Below are 16,755 nucleotides of genomic sequence, written 5' to 3' on the forward strand. Positions count from 1 at the left end.
CCAGAGCATGTAATACATTTACTACTACTATTTGAGAAGATATTATACTCTTTCGTCCTACGCTTAACAAATATTTTTGTTTAGAAGATGGCCTTAACAAACGAAAAGCTTTTTGCTGGATAATGAGCTTGCGGTAAAATACAATAACACTGTTATAAAGATTATCTTAGATAGACGCTTTCTGTAGCGTTGCATACATGTCAGTTGTTTTGTTCTTGTGGAATGTTTTGTCAATTGCTTACAGTCATTTGTTTTGTGTGTTTAGACTTGTGAATGTCTCTCCGTGACGTTCTATAAAGATCTATAGTTGGATATGCTATTCCATTATATTTTAATATAGACCATATTTAAAAAAAAAATTACAACCTTGAACAAATTTTGCAGTATTACGTCTGGACTGGTTGTCCGAAACATGTAAACCAAGTACCATATATTATTTGTATCAGACTGAGGCTTGGGGCATTCGTTGTATAAATTGGAAGCAGATAAAAAAATTCTCTTCATTGGTTCAACTTATTGGTTCAAATAATCCTGATGTAGATCCGTGAGCATATCAAGGGATATAACCTCCAAACTCCGTTTTGACACGATGTAATAGAACTATCCTACTGTATGTCCTGCTTTTCAATGCATTTTCTCGACTAGTAATGTACTTTCTTCACAAGTTGGAAAGTTTTGATCAAGATATTGAAGTTAAAAAACAACTAGTACGATTGTTCTATTGTGCACTCATCCAACCAATCAACGAACAGTTTGATTCCAAAATGAAAACAACTAGTTTAAGAGGCCTTATATTTTGTATAATAACTATCATCAACTCAGACCTGCATTAATAGTATTCTGACTTTTAATGTCTTCCGTGTTTCTGAAAACGTGTGCATCAAAGATAATGTGGGAAGGTTGTATTTATTTATTTCATTCAATTTTTAAATTAGTTGTGTGTGAACGAGAATTATTTTTTTCTTTTAACTAAGTTTGTGTATTATATACGAGTTATATTAAAGTATAACTAGATACTCACTGCTTGTAATATTAGGTGAATAAAAAAAAAAACATGACAAATAAATAAAGCGTACAATTTTGATGGCAACGTAAATCTACATGTAATATACAATAATATTACAAGCAGTGAGTATCTAGTTATGCTATAATTAGGGAAGGTATACAATTCTCTCACCTGTAAACATACTATGGCATGACATATAACTTTTAGCCCTAGGGGGGTCAGTCTAGCCACAGTTGAAATCTTTTAAAATTTGATTCCACAGGTAGTGATACAGCTTTAGTTCTGAAATTAAATTAAATTAAATTAAATTATAAAAATTAATTCATTAATATTACCAGCAGTGAGTATCTAGTTATGCTATAATGAGAGAAGGTATACAATTCTCTCACCTGTAAACATACTATGGCATGACTTATAACTTGTTCCTATAGATTTGGTAGCCTAGGCGTAGTGAATAGGTGTACGATATACGTCTCAGATATTGAATTTGCTTTAGTTCTGAAATTAAAATAAAATATTAAAATTAATTCATTAATATTACAAGCAGTGAGTATCTAGTTATGCTATAATTAGAGAAGGTATACAATTCACTCACCTGTAAACATACTATGGCATGACTTATAACTTGTTCCTATAGATTTGGTAGCCTAGGCGCAGTGAATACATCTACGATATACATCTCAGATATTGAATTTGCTTTAGTTCTGAAATTAAAATAAAATATTAAAATTAATTCATTAATATTACAAGCAGTGAGTATCTAGTTATGCTATAATTAGAGAAGGTATACAATTCACTCACCTGTAAACATACTATGGCATGACTTATAACTTGTTCCTATAGATTTGGTAGCCTAGGCGCAGTGAATACATCTACGATATACGTCTCAGATATTGAATTTGCTTTAGTTCTGAAATTAAAATAAAATATTAAAAATAATTCATTACATCTGTTCTATTTTTATAGAAGAACCTTCCCAAATAAAAAAAAATTCTAAAATTTAAAAATATAAGAGGTATTCACTAAACCATGTACTTTCACACTCAAGCAAGAGAATAGACATGTTGGTGAACTAGCCTTGCACTGTGTTTGTTTTATTGTTTACACTCCATTTTTTTTCACAAATAAAAAAAAAAAAAAAAAAAGAACTGCAGACCACACTTCTTTATATTTTTTAGTGGGCAAGCCATGTTTCCACATACAAAAATACACATAATATTTCTATTTAATTTATTTTATTAAAAAAAAATTTTTTTTAGAAGCATAACAATACAACGACTAGATTTGGTGTCACAGTTTGCTGCCAATTCATACTGGAATATTGCCAGCAATAATTAATAAAGCTTGTTCAGAAAACCATTTATTCCCGACATCATATTCAATGGCTAGTTCTCAGGATCTACAACAGTAAATAAATAAACAGAAATCGTTTCGATGCGTGGTTTTTAGATGACACTGCCATATCGCACAGATATTCAACACCACCATATCGAATTTGGATTTGGACCATACCATTTCAAGCTGCAGGGTGTCTAAACAATGACTCAACAAACAATAAACACATCTTCCACCCACCACACAAATTTTAGCCACAATTGAACAACCAAGAAAGCAACAAATATCAGGCTGCATCTTGAAAACAACGAGATACCACATTACAACCAGTCATTACAAACATGAAATCCTCCACCCCTCCCAGTACACCCTACAGCATTAATGGTTCCTATACTCATTTGCATCTATGTACAACAAGCTTAGCTAATAGACGCACCTGACTCATCAAACTTTTGACCAACCACTCATTCTAAATATTGTGGAGTGAGGGCGCTATTTACTAATGAGAGGAATCTTTTAAACGAATTAAACAGATATATATATATATATATATATACCATGTTCCATGCTCGAATACAGCGCGTTGTTCGATTCGGCATTAACCACGTGACTTCCGAACTTCCGGGGTCGAAACCCGAAACTTACTAGTACCTGTGATCTTAGGAATTCATACTACCGCTACACTCGTTCGACTGATGATAAAAAAATTAGTCATTTTCTCATATAAACTTATATTTTTCCTGCAGAATATTTTAGCGGCTGAACATCAACATTTGCACTCACTCAATAATTCAACATACCTTGGACAACCTCTAAATAATTGATTCCTGATAACACACACTCAGTAGAACGTCACTCAGTTATTCGATTGTGTTATACAAATGTCTACTATGCCGACGTTTCCCGTTTGTATTTGAGGTACCGAGAATTAATTTCTCATAAACCAATATTGTTATCAAATATTGGCATTTTTTACATGACAAATGCACACAATTACTGTACCTCAATTTCACTGAATTAAATTTAAACAGTTCAAACAGAGTGATAAAATACAGATTTTGCGTTTAAAGATTCGACTTTAGTTTTCTGACAAACGATAAAATAACCCACAAATAAAAAAATAAGCAGTGTAGTACGTCGGGTACGTCGCTATATTACAAAGTCGGCATTAACCTTAACTGTCGCTAAGTGATCTGTTCAGTTATGTCGAAGCATATTTACAGGGCAGGGTTTAATACGTCCAAATAAAACAAAACAACAACAAATATTCACCTTTTATGAATTCAATGATGAAAAATGGCTGATGCAAAACATTTGAATACATGTTTATATGATATATATTATAACATATTCGTTATCGTTACATTCATAGTAAAACATAACGCAAATGTTACTGGCATTACATTATATTTAAGGATGGATTTTTTGTCTCAGTGTGATCCTAGTATGAGATTGCTGTATTTTTGAATCAGAAGATAATACATGTACATGTGAGCGTTAAACCACGCCCTCAATGTAACTTTCCTCGACCGCGCATATGGTTTTTGTAAAATTCATATGTTGTATGCATTGGGGTGACATATTGCTGAAACTGGTCATTGTGGGAATGTTACTAACACGGTTAAAGGAGACGACAATGTTTTTTTTTTCAGAGCAAGATCAAAAATGAATTAAAAGGCCTTGTATTGTGTTTGTTCTGTAATATAGATAAACTAACTACTAGTCACTAGTTAGTGAAAACACAGGACATAATTTTGTCCTAGATTTTTAACTGGCAGTATTGTAAATAGTGGGTCGTTTAGTTGGTTTTAATACAGAAAAATAAAAAAAAATATATATTCTGTTTTACATAAGCATGGTAAAAGATTAAATTATGCAATACGTTCAATCAAATAATAATGACAACTTTCATGAACAAAACACATGGTGAAGATTCATCTAACCTGACTTTTTACATATATAAACCTGGAGGCAGGAAGAAGGGCTCACAGCACAAATAACAGTTACCAATAATGTGTTTTATACATGATGAATTTGGAATTATAAGAAACAAATATATGTCATACAAACGTGCAGTACATACACATGCATCTCTACAAAGAATAGTTTATATGTGCGCAATGCTTTTTTCTCCCGATTATTCAAATAAATATTAGATGAATAATCTCAAGATTAGTAAATTCTATGACGATTTTCTTAAAGAAATAATTGATGAAATCAACAGTGTTTTTTAAATATATTATACTCTGGAAAACGAAAATATACATTATTAACAAAATATTCTACGGTTTTTCTAGTATGTAACTACAATAAGTTTTTAGAAATTTATCAGAGTTTTGAATGCCAAGTGAATAAAAACACGACTCATTGCACTGAATATGATTAATAATATTGTTCTATGATAGAGCAGTCTATCATAAGTATTTAAGTATTTAACATTTTATTTCTAGTGGCTGGCAATTTTCGAGTCATACTCATTTATTGTTTTTGATACGACTGCTTGGATAGAAATGATTTCTATTTACAAATTTTTATTTACACTATTTTCTATTAAGTATATAATATAGCTTATGTAGCTAATATATGATAAAGAGGATATGGTAGTTTATCGAAAAAAGCAGCATTTTGGCGCAAAAATCATGACAAAGATTTGTAATAGTTTAAGTTTACCATCATACAAAAATTCAAAATAGGGTTGATGCAAATTGATGTTTTGCTAGTGTGTGTGTATGTTTTCCTTCATTATTTGTCGTTTATATTAAAAGATAATAACATATAATGAAAATGGCGAGAATCGAATACTGCAGCATATTGTGACAATCATTAAAATAACAGGAAATGATGTCATGATAATATGATGTAAGATGTGTTGCATGATGGATAACTGTATAACATATAAACAAACTATAAATGTCTCCTGAAGTCAACCAATATTTAATAATCGAAAGATCTGTTCTCAAGTGAACCATGAAGCAAGACAAACCACTACCATTATCTATAATAAATTTAACAATTCTCCCCTGAAGGATTGTATGGTTAGCCAACCGTCACCACAGAAACTCATGGATGATGAGTTTTGAATATTAAATATACAACAAAAATTCAACTTTGTTACCAATTTGCTCATTTTTGAAAAAGGTTAAATGAACAATTTTGAATTTGTTGAACAGATAATTATTTTCGCCACAAAACAAAAGAATCGTTAATAACTTTATTTTGAAATGACACATGGCATATGTTTTACTAGGCTTAATGGTTTCATGATAGATTATTGTTTTTAGGGACTGTGTTATCATAAATATTGCGATGACATACAATTTGTGATTATATTGATTTACAAGTTTGCGATACAAAACTGTGCACTAATAATATCAGTATTTAGTTAAATATTGGCATAAATGTCACATGAACATCCAATTGTCTGTATGCATTTTTCACAATACAAATTTACGGCCAAAGTATCATAGTCCAACTTTGTGATTAGGATATGGTTAAAATAGTAACATGTATATGGATATGGTATGTCTATGCTTGGAACACGCCCATTTGTCACCAACATGGGTGTATTTTAATTCCAAGTACTGACGAATGCATATTTGCAATAGATCTCTTAAAATTCTATATTTACATTGTCACATTTCTCGTCTGAATATCTATCACAATTGTAGTCTATTCTGTATATATTATGTAGTGAAATTCAGTCGCCTTCCCAGTTCATCAATATTTTGCCAGAGGGATGCAGTAAATCTACATGACATAAAAAAAATTTCGTTTCACTATACATTGAAACTCGTCCTGGATTTATTTTGTGCAAATGATCGTTTGTATAAAGTATATTATGTACTAACTTGAAAATGAAATTCTCTGGTTTTTGTGTCAATTGATAATTTTGTGACGATTTTGTACATTTTCATCCATTTAATTTGTCTTTAAAGAGCATTCATCGCTGGCCTCTTGTGTTAATGAGTTCTTTTTAAAGTACATTTTCTAATTAGAATTTTTTTTGTTTTTTATTATGATAACTGTTTTCCTATCTACTGGTATTTCATGAAGTTTCAGTTCCCCTGAAACAGTATTACATATCCCAACCCATTATAGTTTATCAATCATTGATATGCCTTTCTTTTTGTAGTTATACCATTGTTTTAGTTAACCATAAATAATTTCTGATTTATCTAAGTTTTGGTAATTTTTTTTCCACTTAAAAAATTAATTTGTTGTTCCAAGGAAATTTGATCTCTATCTTGCATACCATTGTTTTCTGTCCACGTATTCAGACCGTAAATTTAATTGGAACCAGTCTGGCGGAAAGGTTACATCGTAATAAAATTTCTCCCCCAAGTTTAATTTTTGTTTTACAAAGTATTTCCATATGGATGATCTGCCTCCCTACTTATTGTATGCTTCAGCCATAATATTCTTTGCATTTTCTTTGTTACATACAGATCAACCATCCCTATACCCCTTGCCCGCCACGCCTATCATTGTTTCCTGGCAATTCGATCAACATTTCCCATATACAATTATATACTGTTTTATGCACCTCTTTCAAGACACTATTTTCAACATAAGTTTTTGAAAGAATATAGATAAACTGAGATAATCCAAACGTTTTGAAAATCTGAGTTTTACCAAATATTGACAGTTTTCCACTGATTTAGCATATTTCGCAAATTATTTAATTGGTTTTCTATGTTTATTCTTTGCATTTCTTCTTTGTCATATGAGAAAAAGATCCCACAATTCTAATAGGCGAGGTTGGCGTTTTGACCCGAACTGTTTTCATTTTTAGTTTCTCCATTTCCCAAACCATTGTCCCTATACATTTTTAACCCGCTGCATTCCTGAACATTTTTACCACCTGCATTAAATTATCTACTAATTCTTTGTTCTATAAAAAACAGATTATGTCATTTATTGTCCTCCTTTCCTGATATGGTGATAGTAGGGTTGCAAGTACCAATATAAATAAGCCTGGCGACAGTGGATCATCTTGACTGGAAAGTAACCTGAGCCATATTCATTATTTAATACACTACTTTCAAAACTGGTGTACATCGTTTTCACTCATTTTACAAAACAATTAAAAAAAGTTCCAGCCAACCACATCAAAGGATTAACCGAATAAAGTCCCCCCTTTGCAGCCATTTACAAATGTAAATGTTACATGTGATGGGCATTTTATCTCCGGCAATACCTTTGCAATTCGTTTAGCTAAGCTAGTTTTTAAGAAGTCGTTGGTTCCGATCTATTTTTTTTTCTATTATTACTCCTTGCCGTTGCGAGGGTGACAGTCTGGTGTCATACCATCATTATCGGGACTCTGGCATATGTATACTTTGCGATCAGGATTTCACAATGCTTCCTAAGCATACTCCTGGCAAAACATTGTTCTTCATAAACATGTGCTTATAGAAAACATATTTGCGAAAAAGGTGAGAATTACTATCAAATTGTATATAAAACAAAGAGTTGGCTTAACCTCTAACCACACTCCAGCACTCTCCTGCTCTGGCACTAAAAAAACAGTGGAATTTGGAGCCCATGTAGAGGCAATATTTGTTTGCTGTCGATAAGCGAGCAAGTCATGGTCTCTCCTTCCAAGGTATGAAGCGATTCGGGCCATGCTGTATACAGACTGACATAAAGTGATTTTTACGGTAGTTGACGGAAGCCACTAACTAAGTTGTGTGTCGAGTGGGACAATTTTGACAGTCCGACAATTTCATCTTGATAAATAAAAAAAACACTACTGGTTGACTACAGAAACCATTGCATCTGTTACCGGTAATCTCACACAAAAATACTCGCATTAGCGTAGTGAATTTTAAAGGATGTTGCAGTCTGTATGTTATTATTTAGTTTCTGAGAACTAATTATTTATTATGCAGGCTGCTTTGCATATAAGCATATTAAATATATTATTTTCCTACTATTGCATTACGTGCTGTATCAACAATTCTATTGTAACGATTATCCACAGTGTGTTACTTCCCAATTTGCTTATGTATAAAGACGTTATTTATTGTGACCCTGTTTTGGGTGGGAATTGAGTGGTGTCTTTCATGGATAGGATTGTGCGAAATAACACTCAATCTCGTGACACACGTGCGACAACATCATCCTTGTGCACAATATCCAGTTATTAGAAAATGTGTATTGGATCTAAAAAAAATATTTATGTGAATAATTGATGTAGTTCCATTATTTGCTAATAGTTTTTTATTCATATGCACAATATCTATTTAGTAGTAAAATGCGCATATATAATATATCACTGGTAATTGATAATGTGCATAATTAATGAGGTTATGAGACCAGCTAATAGTTTATTTAAATCTCTCTACTATCCATTTAGTAGTAGATGCATTTTTTGCAATTAGATATGTGCATAATTAAATAAGTCCCATAACTGGTCTTTAATTTTTTTCTCCGTGTACATAATATCCAGTTAGTAGTATATGCATAATTAATCAGCTAATAAGTTATTCTGATATGTTTACTCATTATGTAATATTCAGTTAGTAGTAATTATATATCTGCAATGAATTTCTACGAATGTGTATAATTTGTGAAGTCCCATGACCAGCCTTACATGTTTTCCCGAACCTCGACCCTAAACAGAACCGTTAAATTCGGCTAGCGTCCCTTGTAGCCATACTTTAAAGCGGGAGGGTCGTCACCTGCGCACGCGCGGGAATTGAGTCCCAAGCGACGATAACAACACACGCTAAAACGTAGACGCTCGTTTGTAAACGATGACACGCTATGGTCATCTGACGCATGCGCAGGTGACGACTCCCCCGCTTTAACTACCAGCATGGAGGTAAAAAGTAATACTATTCTATTAAACCTTCTTGCCCTATGGTCACGGATGTTTACTGAAACTTTGATCACAAAGCTATTGACTACCGTTAGCGCCCATACTTTATCAAAATAATACTGCGAATTGGTGAGTCTTAGGTGATTTATTCTACACCCTCACGATTACGGGCAGTGTGTCGTCTCAGTGTACATTTGACATTAAGACAATGCCTTGTAGAAATCGCACCTGATTCATGTACATATCATAGTAAATTACATGTTGATTCCAAACACAACCAACCTGCTTAGCTATTTAATGCATTCACACAGCTGCTTAAAAAAATTACAATTTTTAAATAGTGGGGAGCGTTGCGCTCTTCACTTGAGTCATTATGAACAACCTAGATATGGAAGACAGTCTTCTCTCAGTAAATGGATATTGTTGAGAACACACAAGTAAATGGATATTGTTAAGGGATTAAGATACAGTACTTTCCCAGTAAAAGCTGAACAAATACTGTCCGTTATCGAATGATAGCAAACTGTAGTGATGAACCATAACGTATTTATTCCATTAGCGTCCTCGTAGCCATCCTTTAACTATCAGTTAACGATCAGTCTTAGGTTTCCGCTCTTAGTAAAAGTTTGTGGGTCCTACAAACTATGGACATTTACTAGAACCTCGACCAAATACAGCCGCGGCCGTTCACTGGATTCTCAACCCCAAACGGGTCACTATCATTAGCATTCCTGTTGCTGTCCTTAAACCCTGTGGCGACTGCACTGCATTTTAAACTGTGGCTTTGCAATCCCCGCGATTACATTATCGACACACTTTGTTCGACGCCCAGGGAAGCCACTCAATCTAATAAATGCACTTGTATGGGTTTATTTCGTTCATGGTCGACTCACAGTGAAACACTATTCCTATAAACTGGCACAGTTATAATATTGCTAGGATTATAAAGGTGCCACAAGCCCAAATTTCGACAATGTTATTTCAGTTGCCTCTGCTACTGAACGTTTTCTTTCACAATTAAGTGTATGTGTTTGTCAGTCACTGAATTTTAACTTTAGTACTACCGTTTTATATCACGGTTTCTGAATTTCCAATAACGCAATGAAAAATCTCAAACAACGCGGCAATTTGTTTCATACTTTTTTGCAAATTGAATGTTGCTAATTAGTAACAACTTGAAGACATACAATTCGGTAGGCTGATTGCTATAGTAAGACATGAACATGAAGGTTCATAATTAAAACCGGAGCCCCATATACGAAGACCGCAAAGAGCATTCAGCCAGAAGTCACTTCACTTTAATACTAGCTCATATTTTGCAGTTATCCTTATTAAATTCACGCAAGTCGACTTTTTGAGCTAGATTTCGATAAGATGACAACCATTTTATTTCCATAAGTTAGAATTGTGAAACATGAAACTATTTTCTTTGTTTTTACCTTGACACGGTTATTAATTTTAGGATCTGAATAAAATATGGTAGGCAAGCTAAAGTAAAAAACTCGTAAAAGGAGTGTTTTTTAGTTATTTGAAGCGTATACGCGTGTACCGTATTGAACTCGGATGTAACTTAGAATATAGTAATAAATTGTAAAAGAAAAAGAATCTCATGAATTCATGTTGTCTCAACTTGGAAACAGTGTGATTTTAGTATGTCTATAGAGTGTCTATTTTAAGTTTCTGCACTTGAAAAGGGGTATAATTTCACAAGAATAAGTATGTCTTTTTTGAAAAGCTATACTTCAGCATGGGTACCAGGTCTGACTTGGAATACCCCCCCCCCCGGCCACGGGCCGCGTCTATCACACTACATTGATCACCCTACCCCAGGCACTCGGGCGTCAGTTGTATTACATCCCACTTTCTTTGAAATGTCCTGCCGCTACCATCATCAAATGCTTGTTTACGGACTATTGGTATTTTGTCGTTCTAGTGAAACGTAGTGCCCAGAGTGAAACGTGAATTGCTTGTGGTGAAAAATGTCGTGAGTGTTGCTGCAACTCTCAGCGTGACTTGCATCCTTATCTTTGATTGGTTTCCCAACTTGAAGTTTCACTGCAGTTGTCACTTTTTATATGATGTCCAGCATATCTCTCGTATATTTTCATATCATATGGTTCTACCACTGGTTCATTTTCGACAGAATACGGACTGCGCTCATCCGATTGTACCAAATATTCTGCCCTGTTTTTTTAGTTTTATTAAATTACAAATAGTGCGTTTGCGTTTCTAGATTCTTTAATAGAACACTGCATATACCGTTCTTTCAAAGTTACGTGGGAACGTACGTTGATAAATTGTAACAATGCCGGCGCCGTGGTCTCTCGTTGGTGTTCAATTTAGCCAAAAGACAAAGCATGATCATTTGAACCCTGCTTTTACAGCAACATGGGAGAACAACAGAAAATAGTGCAACCTACTGATTCATCCATGCCGATGTGGTCTGTGGGGGTCAATTTACATAAATGCTGCTAGAGATTAAATAAATAAAATTGATTTAACACTTGATTTTTCAATGACCTTATGATTGAGTCATTTTATAAACTCATAGCGACTGTCTAAAACTAACATGTCGTTTTTAGGCGAAACTCGATTTGTAAAATATCTACACAAGTGTGTACCTTATTTAACTTTGGTTGTGTAAAACAAAAAATACCATGCATCACGAATTATGATTGCCGAAAAGAGTGATTTCGCGGAGCCCCACGGGTAAATGTTTTATACTCCCAGAACCACGGGCTACTATAACAATTTACACTCTGCATATGAATACAATGGTAGCGGTTTAAATCATCATAAAGACAGAGAAACATGGTGGTTTAACTGATAGTAAATATACGAGAAGTTTAATAAAAATTATTTGATTATTTCCAGTAAGTTTACGATAATGAGTTTACTATTTCATAAATTCGATGGGTTTTAATTGTCTTATCTTTGATTTTACCAGTTTTGGAAAAACATTTCTACAAACCACATTGCTACACTTGTATGTTTTGTAACTGTTTCTGTGTGTATGTACAATAGATCGATTATCAGATAGAGAAAAAAAACGACCCAGATGTGCATCAGGGACTTGCGAGGTAGAAGTTGCAATCTAACGCTCATCATTAGCGCACAACTCCGTTCAGAATTGTCCGGGTCTGTACTCGTGCATGTTTGTGAAAGTTGTGCATTTAACCTTAAATTGGATAGACGTTTTGAATCATCGAAAATGAGAATGCTTAAAATAACACTAATATCCAATATTCAAGTACCTTCACAATTTGCTGAAATAACAAATGCAATATAAATGACAATTCCAGGCAAGATATGGCAAGATCATACATTAAATGCATAGTTTTACAGAACAGAGACAGACAGAACGAAATGACACCCATAGTGTGAACCATTGGTTTAATGAAATTTGATAACATTCCAACATGTCAACAATTAGTAATGGAAAATGGAAAGTCAATTAAGAATGCTTCTCTATACAATATACACCACAAGAATACATAATAACAATCAATAATAAATGTTCTGTTTCCACAAAAATAAATCAATATGTAATAACAATTAGACACCAATACCCAAACACTGTAATATTATTCAAATGCTATATTTGCTATGCAAAAGAAACAAACCCGCAGTGAAGACTGGCATCCAAAATCTGTAGGTATGTAGTCGGATCCATGACCGAGTTTCGAATGTTATTTAAAAATATACGAATAGCATCAAATATGTGTTTTCTGACGGCTGAAGCCTCTAATACGGCACAAATCACAAAATACTGAGATTCATATCGAATATCGGGAATAGTCTTGAGCCCAATTCAATTGCCAATATTTACTGCTTGGAATATAAAAAATTATTTATTTGTACATTTGTAATTGTTTTGAATGTAGTTTACTATTATTACTAATATATGCTCAAATCACCACTTTATAAAACACTTAATTAACTGTTATATTAAAACATTTTTGAACCTAATTGATGTACAAAAACGCAAATGCGAGCCAATTTAAATTATAATTAGGAAAATAATGTATTCAGATTGGCCAATAAAGCCCCGATTAGACATTTATACTTCTATAAATATATAATAATATACAGTTCATCAGTTGATATGATAGATTTCTCCATAAATTAGTACTCTGTAATTACGAATTACTTGTTTGCGTGTTTGTGCTAGTGTTATCTAGACGAAGAAACACGTTTTTACAAGATGTACGGAATGTTTTATCAAATCCATACAATATCGGATTGACTGCAGAGTTGAGAAAAGAAAGTAGCCTAGTCACGCTGAATGCATTCATCGCTACACAACTACCGCAATAACCTCGGAAGATGGTGGAAGTATAGTAAGGCAACCACATGCAAAGAAATGTCAAAACGATCACCAGTGCGGTCTTGATCGCGTTCAAGTCCTTCTTATTAAGGCCGAGTCCATTCTGAGACGCTTGTTCCTGGTCTACAATCTGATTTCGCATTCGTCGAGTGTGCTCCCGTACTAGTCGCGTGATGCGAATATTGGTGTAACTGATAATCAAGAGCGGCAGCACGTACAGGACAAGTGCGAATGTTAGATACACGTTGTATACATCCGGAGAGATTTTGATATTGGCTGGCAGCGGGAAACATTCACCGTTCTTTTTGTAGTGGTCGTCGTGTGATGCGACTTCAATACCGATTAGTAGTGAGAAGACACCTAGCCAAGTCGTAGCGAATACTCCAATAAGCCGAGGACCAGTGATCAAAAATGGATAGTGAAATGGATAGAACAGTTGGATGTACTTGTTCAGGCTTAACATCGCAGTACCCAGTAGAGTTAGTATGGACAAACTATGTAAAGCGATAATAGAAATACTACATACTTCTTTCGGCATGGTTACTAACGAATCGAAGGCTTCTATTTGGATAATGAATCCAAAGAGAAAATCCGTCAGGGCCAGATTGAAAATAAACCAGTAGTGGAACTGCATCTTCAATTTTTTGGAAAATAACGTTGTTACGATGGTAACGCCGTTACTCAGAATCACAACCAACGACAATGTCAATAATATAGCTGCTTCTGCATTGCCAGAAATCCACCAATCCGAAAAACCATTACTCCTGGGACCGCTCTTGTTAAGTGCAGTGTCAGCTCTCGTCAAATGAGTTATGTTGCTGCTACTTCTGCTGCTCACGTTCATCGTAACTGTTTTGTCTAACACGCGGCTGTAGTATGGCATGGACGACTCAACTCCACAGAATGAAGCGATTAAAGTCAGTGTAAGTATACATATCGAATTCAAATTGACATGCAATCTGATTGGCGGATACTGTACAATTACATGACGTTTAAAACTCACGTTTTTGAAATCATATTCAAGTCTTTTACAAGATGAAAGACTGAGATAGTATGTACAATAAAACGCAAACCAAGTTGCATATAGCATTGACTGTGACGATGTATGAAACATGTTTTTGTATGTATTTACAGCTGTGACTTTTTCATGACAACCCAATAAACAAGTTAGGAACCTCATTAATCCTGATTTAAAATATTTAAATATCTGTTATCTTGATGAATTTAAAAGGATTTTTTTATTTGATATTAAATAATTAGCAAATTTGCATAATGTATACAATTTGTAAATTATCAAATACTTTTTAATTTCTAACTGTTCTTTGTATTTATTCTACTTAGCCCAAACATAGATTTGTTGCATGTCGGTGCGTGCATCAGTTCCAAAGGCCGTGCTCGTAAGTATTTTCAGTTATTGTTGAATTTAAACGTAAATGTTACAGTTTTTAGATAAAAACAACATTTACCTATGTAACAAATGAAGAATATCCACTGTGTAATCAGTTTAATTTATGTCACGTGAATATACTTTGGTAGATACATTTAATGCATATATAACGAAAAACGTGCTTATGTTTTATTGATTTTCTAACACAGATAGGTTTCTCAAAAATTAGGATTTAATAAGGTCTCACACTCGACTGTCTACTTGCTAGACCTTTCGTGTTTACAGAGTGTATTTAATATTTAGAAAAGTTTTGTTTATTTTACGTTATTTTCAAATATTAATTTGATCGTAAAGTATGCAAAAAATGAAATAGTATTTAAATTAGTTGCGTTGTTGAAGTATATAGGGAGACGGGGTTTGTAAGCCTAAAAAAGGTTAAATACGTAAAACAGATTTTTGTATCAAAAATTAAATTAAATGAGTATTACAGTGACGTTAGAGATAAAAAAAGTGCAAATGTAACTTGCTTGCATTTTGAAAAGGTTATAAAATAGAAGATATTGTTATGAACTGCATACAAGTAATAACGAACCACCCTAGGCACTTTAATCGTAAAATGGAAGAAGCAGCAATTTTCAGATATTTACTCAATATAGACAATTGAAGATTTAGTAACGAAATTAACAAGTCCGTTGCCATGCTCAGGTTTGAATCACCTTATTGTGTTTCAACGCTTTATGTGTACTGAATATTCTAAAGTTATTATTGAATCATATGTTCTGCTCTGGAATCCTCAGATCTATTGTTTACATACATAAAAAACATAATATAAAATCATTCGTGAAGGAATTTACCAATGCAAATGAGACATGAAATTTATGTTTTAGGAAATTTCAATAATCATTAGGGGTGGAGTATGTCACAAAACGTTCTATGTTGCTAAGACGCGCACCACTCTACCGTGCATTTTCATGAGCTCTGTGCTAGATGTTGTGGAACGCTGGTCGAAAAACCGGTGAAAAACCTTCATCATCTCATGTAATTTAATTACCCATAGTGAAGAATTACAATACCATATATCGTCGTCGAATCCTGCGTTGTCCCGTGTTTTTTGAAACAGATGGCAATTACCCGGGTGCACTGCAATTTTGTCAGCTGCCGGTTGTTATTGGTGGCATACATTTTTGCCTGTGACTCATAGTTTTTTGCATTTTTATGTCAATAAATCCCTCAATTATATCTTGCACTTAAAGTTCATGTTTTCTTTGTTGGAAGTTCGCAATCCATCTCAAAGTAACAACACTGAGAACATAGCGTTCTGGCGTTCGTGTAGACACCTCACGGTGTTAAGAGACGGTGGTTTAGGTTTGTGTGGCGAACGACAATCACCCAACGACCGACGCTCACAACTTGGATCCCAACATTTACAAAAATCAATATTATAGTTATAGTTATATAACTTTTCAGATGTTTTTAATTCAGTATTTTTTTCAATATTCTTCTAAAATTCAACCACTATATTTCCCTAAAAATCAAATAATACCGGTTTTATGTATTTCCGTATTAAACCTGTAGTCAATTCATGTTCCAGGGCCACTTGGTTTAGCCGTGCATTATCAGCCAATATACCATGGATTGCATATGCAAATTTTATGTTTGGACCAATCAAATCAATGGATTAACACCATCAATATACTGGTATAATATAATATACTACATTGTACTGTGTGATAATTGTCTAGCTATAAGTAAATAACATTTGAACACGATTGGCTATATACTCAACAAGTTCTTGCATATATCTTGTAGTATATACAATGAGGGAACTCGACGTATATTGGCCATGTCAGGGAGGGTGAAAAAAGGCCCCAGCTCCG

The 16,755-nt window shown here is 33.7% G+C and overlaps 1 protein-coding gene and 1 long non-coding RNA gene across 2 annotated transcripts; both read right to left on the reverse strand.

Moving 5' to 3' along the window:
• Window positions 1–1,396: 1,396 nt before the first annotated feature.
• On the reverse strand, window positions 1,397–1,985 carry LOC146736524 (uncharacterized). The gene is made up of 3 exons (XR_014930938.1): window positions 1,808–1,985; window positions 1,602–1,702; window positions 1,397–1,504 (listed from the first exon to the last, which is right to left on the reverse strand). It is a non-coding gene; the product is annotated as an uncharacterized LOC146736524 (long non-coding RNA).
• An 11,318-nt stretch (window positions 1,986–13,303) lies between these two features.
• On the reverse strand, window positions 13,304–14,335 carry LOC102809178 (histamine H2 receptor-like). The gene has a single exon (XM_006819219.1). It carries the CDS (start codon window positions 14,333–14,335, stop codon window positions 13,304–13,306), a length of 1,032 nt encoding a protein of 343 aa, XP_006819282.1.
• Between the last annotated feature and the right edge of the window lie 2,420 nt (window positions 14,336–16,755).

The sequence above is a fragment of the Saccoglossus kowalevskii genome, chromosome 11, assembly GCF_978046115.1.
Source record: "Saccoglossus kowalevskii chromosome 11, keSacKowa6.1, whole genome shotgun sequence".
NCBI lineage: Eukaryota > Metazoa > Hemichordata > Enteropneusta > Harrimaniidae > Saccoglossus > Saccoglossus kowalevskii.

What these genes read in the sequence shown, in the direction of transcription:
- LOC102809178 (XM_006819219.1), bottom strand. Translation starts at nt 14,335, where the DNA reads ATGAACGTGAGCAGCAGAAGTAGCAGCAACATAACTCATTTGACGAGA.